This window comes from Larimichthys crocea, chromosome XXI (assembly GCF_000972845.2).
Source record: "Larimichthys crocea isolate SSNF chromosome XXI, L_crocea_2.0, whole genome shotgun sequence".
Taxonomy (NCBI): Eukaryota; Metazoa; Chordata; class Actinopteri; family Sciaenidae; genus Larimichthys; species Larimichthys crocea.
This window is the reverse complement of record NC_040031.1, coordinates 21,183,745-21,189,554: the sequence shown is the minus strand read 5'-3', so window position 1 is coordinate 21,189,554 and position 5,810 is coordinate 21,183,745. Positions and strand designations below refer to the sequence as shown.

The 5,810-nt window shown below is 35.6% G+C and overlaps 1 protein-coding gene and 1 long non-coding RNA gene across 3 annotated transcripts; both read right to left on the bottom strand.

The window, feature by feature from the left end:
• Positions 1-2,064: 2,064 nt before the first annotated feature.
• LOC109138811 (myosin-13-like) lies at positions 2,065-3,693 on the bottom strand. 2 transcript variants are annotated; one of them, XM_027272971.1, is made up of 7 exons: positions 3,645-3,693; positions 3,462-3,493; positions 2,946-3,167; positions 2,701-2,857; positions 2,579-2,606; positions 2,442-2,498; positions 2,065-2,165 (listed from the first exon to the last, which is right to left on the bottom strand). In XM_027272971.1, exons 3-6 carry the CDS (start codon positions 3,120-3,122, stop codon positions 2,495-2,497), a joined length of 366 nt encoding a protein of 121 aa, XP_027128772.1. In that variant the 5' UTR covers positions 3,123-3,167; positions 3,462-3,493; positions 3,645-3,693; the 3' UTR covers positions 2,065-2,165; positions 2,442-2,494. The 2 variants fall into 2 exon arrangements, with proteins under 2 accessions (XP_027128772.1, XP_027128773.1); XM_027272972.1 differs by having other exon boundaries at positions 2,946-3,180; positions 3,475-3,493.
• Positions 3,694-5,493: 1,800 nt separating this feature from the next.
• On the bottom strand, positions 5,494-5,810 carry LOC113744231 (uncharacterized). The gene is made up of 2 exons (XR_003461373.1): positions 5,749-5,810; positions 5,494-5,594 (listed from the first exon to the last, which is right to left on the bottom strand). It is a non-coding gene; the product is annotated as an uncharacterized LOC113744231 (long non-coding RNA).

Below are 5,810 nucleotides of genomic sequence, written 5' to 3'. Positions count from 1 at the left end.
AATTAATTGTCTAATTGAACATGTGATCATCAATTTCAATGAAAACTGAAAAGGAGGAGGTACATGTGTAGTCAGTATTTCCAAGTTTATTTTGGGCTCTTTAACATCCTGTATGTTTTACAGAATATACACCAATCTAAAAATATTTCACTTTATTAATAATTCAGTTTATCTGGTTAAATCATAATAATAATAATAATTTCAAAATAATGTAATTAATTAATTTAAATCATTATTTTAATTGTACAATTTTAACGCCACAAAAGGGTGAGTATATATCTTGAAAAGTAATACATTTTTAATTTAATAAACATCCCTAAACATTAATCAACATTTGCTAATGAAATTACTATGAAATTATTGTGTTTATTTGAGCCCTGTGTGTTATTATAATTATTAAAATATATAACATTATAATCTACAGCACTGAAAGATGAAAGATGTTAATTTTTTAGTTATTAAACATTTAATTTTATTTTCTTAGGTATTATTTTATTTTTGTTGATTCGCCCAGAGACAGGACAGTGTGTATGACATGTAGCATTTTTGCCAGCAAGCACAAATCAGAAACAGTGTCTTTGAAGTCTTTGAATTCCAAGTGAAACAACATTTCAAATTCCTATTTAACATTTTTCCAAAAATCTCTAAATGCTGCCTCGAAATGATCATGCCTTGTAAGAACATCACCTCATCATGACTTTATCATAAAGAAGAAGAAGAGATACTTGTATTAATCCCTCGAGGGGAAATTATTTTTTTCACTCAGTTTTATGTGCATTTTAACCCAAAAAACACACACACATGTTTTTTATGTACACATGGTTCACATGCAGATGTGAAGAGAGATGGTGGAGCGATGGGCAGCCACCCAGAGCAGCGTTATACAAGCAGCTGTGGGGGGTTCCAGTTACCTGGCAATGCCCAGGAGGTGAACTGGCACTTCTCCAGCTATCAGTCCACCACCATACTTTATTCCATACTGGACTTGAACCGGTCTGAGCTACTGCCGCCCAGAAAAAGAAGAAAAGGAAACCAGTTATATACTATGAAATTGATATTATTCATTCACCACAACTTAAAAGCAGAACAAGAACATGTATCTTAGACTGAACGAAACACAAATCACTGGTACACAATTAAATTAATTAGAATGAAACATGAATAATGACAAAAGTTAGTTCTTTTGTAAAATGTGCAATTCTAATTATTTTCTTCATTGCATTGTAGAAATATGTTATTACCATTGAAAAAACAATGTATTGTGTCAGCTTATGTTTATTTTGACACTCAGTATGGTTCAGTCTTTTTTAGTTTCAGCATTAGGTAATATTAAATCAGCATAATAAAGGCATTATTATCAATGTTAAAAATAAATAAATATTTAAAAGCAGGAAAACTCTTTATCTGTATAAGTGGGTTCTCCCTCTAGACCTCTCCCCTTCCTTATCTCATTGTCTCATATTATCATTGTCTGAAAGGCTGGCATGTACTTTCTTTTCATCATTCCTGTCAAACAGAGAGAATTTCTTTCTTTGACACTTTTTTCTACTCTTCACCTTCTGTAGATGAATGTATTTTGGTCAGTGCCAAAAGTGAGTACTCAGTGGGATAAAAATGGGAATTCTGGGGCAGTGTTTATTGATCTTATTAATTTTTTAAACTGTGTCTGTGTCCACAAAAAAAGCTTCTAATCTCAAATGTATATTCACTTAATCCACCAACATATTCATGTTCATCCTAGTTTTGGAGGATTATACTTAGCTCTTTTTTTGTTTTAAGCAGTTTCATCAACTTTTCATGACGGACCAAATAGTGCAACCAAGTGGCAGTTGATAATAAAGTCACTCCCAAATGTTGTAGCTCTCCACTCTATGCCGGTCATTACACAGTGCCACATCCCTCAGATATTATGCAGGGTTACACCAGGCATACATTTTTTGTTATTGTTGATTTTGTGACATCTTATTTAAAAACATTATGCAGCATGCTTTATGTTGTTAGAAATTATTCAGATACCACATTTGCTTTCTCTTGGAGGACACAATGAAATAATACAGAGAGGAGTTTGTGATAAAACACTGTTTTATTGTGGTTTATTTCACATCATATTATATGATTAGAAACAGCCCATTTGCCAGAGTGCTTTACTCAGCTGCGTCTTTTCCCTGTAAAGATAACAAATAATAATACATTGCAGTAGATATGCTCAGGCATCCACATCATACTCTGAATACATGTAAAGTTATTGTCTGTCATCAATATTATGGAGCGAAAAGGTATTCTAAAATGTCTCTCCCAGACAATACCCCCCTTCTTGTGCCCCTCTTGCTCCAGGACAAACATGGTGTGGTTGAAGAACTGTTTCAGTTTCTCATTAGTGAAGTTGATGCACAGCTGTTCCAGTGTGTACAACAACCACAGTATCAATTGTATACACCCACCTTTGAGGTGTCCCTCTTAGTTTAGTGTTCACAGTCTTTCCAGCACCAGATTCTCAACTAGGTAGGAACAGAGACTTTTCAGATTTTGATCAACATATCTGAATATGTTCAACAAAATAAACAAATGTGAAACTTACGTGATCAAGACAGACTGGTTCTCCCTATCTGTTAAATAGAAAACAAAAGATTTTTTTGACTGAAATAGAAACCTCATACACTTAAATTCTGCAGTTGTATTAATTTAATTTAACTAACTTACCAATAAGCATGAACTGAAAAGCGTTGTCAGAGACAGAGAAGATGTGGGGTGGAGCCTCCATACGCTTCTTGCCTCTGTAGGCACTTACAACTTCAGCATCGTACACTGGGAGCCACTTGTAGGGGTTCACAGTGGCACAGAACAACCCAGAGTAGGTCTGAAAGGGATCATAGAGATTCAACAGTTAACTCTGTGTTTTCCTACATTTAGCCATTTCCATTTGAGTTTGATTTAATGATACCAACCTCCTCAGTGTCCAGGACTTTGACAGTGACTTTGGCACCTTCTTTCTTGATGATTGTTGCCTTAAAGTACAGCTCCTTTGTATCTTCTTCATAGCAGGCAGTTGGCATCAAAAGGTTTGCTCTGGGCCTCAAGTCTTTCCCTCTCTGGCTTACAGAGGTAAATGGCAGCTTTGCCATAAACAGCCATCTCCGCGTCGGTACTCATGGTGCCGGCTTGTTTGTCTGTTGTAAAATCACAAAGGATCTGCTATTTAAGGCTGAATTCCATGTAGACACACAGAACCCTGAACTTAAAATTTTGCTGAACACTGAAATTTTGCAGACACTAAAGCCCTGTTGTTGTTTTGTTGCAGGGTAGTTATTCAGTCTTTGTCAGCTTTAGCTGGTACTGAGAATAAATTTTGTAGTGTAGTTTTGTCAAAATGAATAACTGAAGCCATTCCATGACTGACCAATAGTTTGCATATGTATTCAACACTGATAAAGAAAAATAAAAACAGTTTAAGGTTTCCTTACCTGACCCCCTTTCTGTCAAGCGTATTCACCACCTGTTTAAAGCAGATTTAATTACATTAAATTTAGAAACACAAATTAGATCAAATGTTTCTGTCAACATTTAGAATACCATAAACATGAATTGTTAAGCTAAATCATAACTTTAACATGATTTGTCTAAAGTATAAGAGGACATAGTTTTACCACCAGCTGGATCTCACAGGTCTCCTATCACACACTGCTGTTTACTCAAGGACTCTTTATATTGAACTGGATTTGCTAACACAGCCAATCTAAATATGGAATGCATGCCAAATGTGGGAATGGAGACAGTGATAGTGGATATCAGATAAAACACATGATGTAATTATAACCAGGACTTGAGTTCTGCTTCATCAGTACTGCAATCAAAGTTTATTTTGAGCTTTTGAACACCATGTTTGACAGACTATACACAAATATAAAAAGACATCAGTGTTTTTTTTAAATTAATTAAGTTTAATTGGATTAATCATAATAAATAATAATAAAATAAAATAATAAAAATGTCCCTGTTTAATTTCTCTACTCCAGTAATGTTATCTACACTTTTGCAATTGTTCTTATACTACATGCTATATAATTATTATATAGCATGTAGTATATTCATTTAAAATATATTTGATCATTCAATTTCAATTCAAAAGTACTGATTATGTAGCCAGGTGTAAAAACACTGAAAACAAAAGGAAGAGAGACTGTTCATTTATTTATATTATCTTTATTTGTAATGTTCAAACGCTAAAGTCCTAATTTTTTCCATTGCAATTAAATGCACCACACAGTACACGTCGCCCCACGCGGGGTTTACCGAGTCTCAGCAGCCAATCAGAGGCTTCGCAAGCCACGCTCAGCCTGTCGTTCAAGTTCAAGCGCGCTGTTTTTCAGACTTCATCCTGAGAAGCGAGGTCCGCTGCGTGTTAAGAGAGGAGAGAAAACAGGAGGAAAACCCGGAGTTTAGGAGAAAAAGAGAGTCGGAGCACTTACCCACTGGTGTCCGGAGTTGAGGGGCGGAGGAAAGGAGAGAAGTTGCCTTTTTATCTGGAGAGGTGCTACTGTACGAGGTCCGACACCGGCGTGCTGCGCCTTGATAGACACAGAGCAACGGTGAGAAATGTGCATTTTAGATGCTTTGGTGCTATTTTCCCCTTGTTTATCCGAGTGCTGAAAGAAAGCATTGGTGATGTTAAGGTTATAAGAGTGAACTGAAGTGAATAATTGTGCAATATTTCTGAACATGTTTACATTGTGGTTATGCTGATGTAAATATATATTTAAAGGGGAAGTGTTTGAATTTTCCTAATGCAAATTTAAAGGGAAAAATTAGTAATTTCAAATGTTGTGATGAATGTAACAATATTTTATTTGTTCTATGTAATTTATTCAAGGCATTTATGTTACTTCAACTGAGTTTAAAGTTACTAGAGGGTAATTTTTGGTGCATTCCTCTTTCATGAATAGGCCTATATACAGTAGGAGTAAATTGAGCACCCTTCTTTAATAACTCTAAGTCTTTACTCAGAATGTGTACTGTTTCTTTTCAGTTTCATCAACTTTTCATGACGTATCAAATAGTGCAACCAAGGGGCGGTGTTTAGCTCAGTTGGTAGAGCATCCACCCCAGGTACAAAGGCTCAGGCCTTGCCTCAGCAGCCCAGGGTTCGAATCTGACCTGTGGCTCTTTCCCGCATGTCATTCCCCACCTCTCTCTCCCCACATTCCTCTCACTCTTCAGCTATCCCTATCAAAATAAAGCTTAAAAGGCCAAAAAAATAATCTTCTTGATAATAATCACTCCCAAATGTTGTGGCTTTCCACTCTATGCCGGTGATTACGCAGTGCCACATACCTCAGATATTATGCATGGTTACACCAGGCATACATTTTTGGTTATTGTTGATTTTGTTACATCTTATTTAAAAACAATATGCAGCATGCTTTATGTTGTTAGAAATTATTCAAATATCACATTTGCTTTCTCTTGGAGGACACAATGAAATAATACAGACAGGAGTTTGTGATAAAACACTGTTTTATTGTGGTTTATTTCACATCATATTATATGATTAGAAACAGCCCATTTGCCAGAGTGCTTTACTCAGCTTTGTCTTTTCCCTGTAAAGAAAACAAATACTAATACATTGCAGTAGATATGCTCAGGCATCCACATCATACTCTGAATACATGTAAAGTTATTGTTTGTCATCAATTTTATGGAGTTAAAAACTATTCTAAAATGTCTCTCCTGCTGGAATGTGTATATGTTTACCTTGCCAGAGTCGCGGCTCTTTGCTCTCATTTTGTTAACCTGGGACTCTGCAATGTCAGCGC

Bases quoted from the DNA above. Each gene is read 5' to 3' on its own strand.
- LOC109138811 (XM_027272971.1), bottom strand. From the start codon at position 3,122: ATGGCAAAGCTGCCATTTACCTCTGTAAGCCAGAGAGGGAAAGACTTG. The intron at 2,858-2,945 runs GTTGGTATCATT...GATCCCTTTCAG, and splicing joins AAGTCCTGGACACTGAGGAG to ACCTACTCTGGGTTGTTCTG. The intron at 2,607-2,700 runs GTAAGTTAGTTA...TCTATTTAACAG, and splicing joins TTTTCAGTTCATGCTTATTG to ATAGGGAGAACCAGTCTGTC.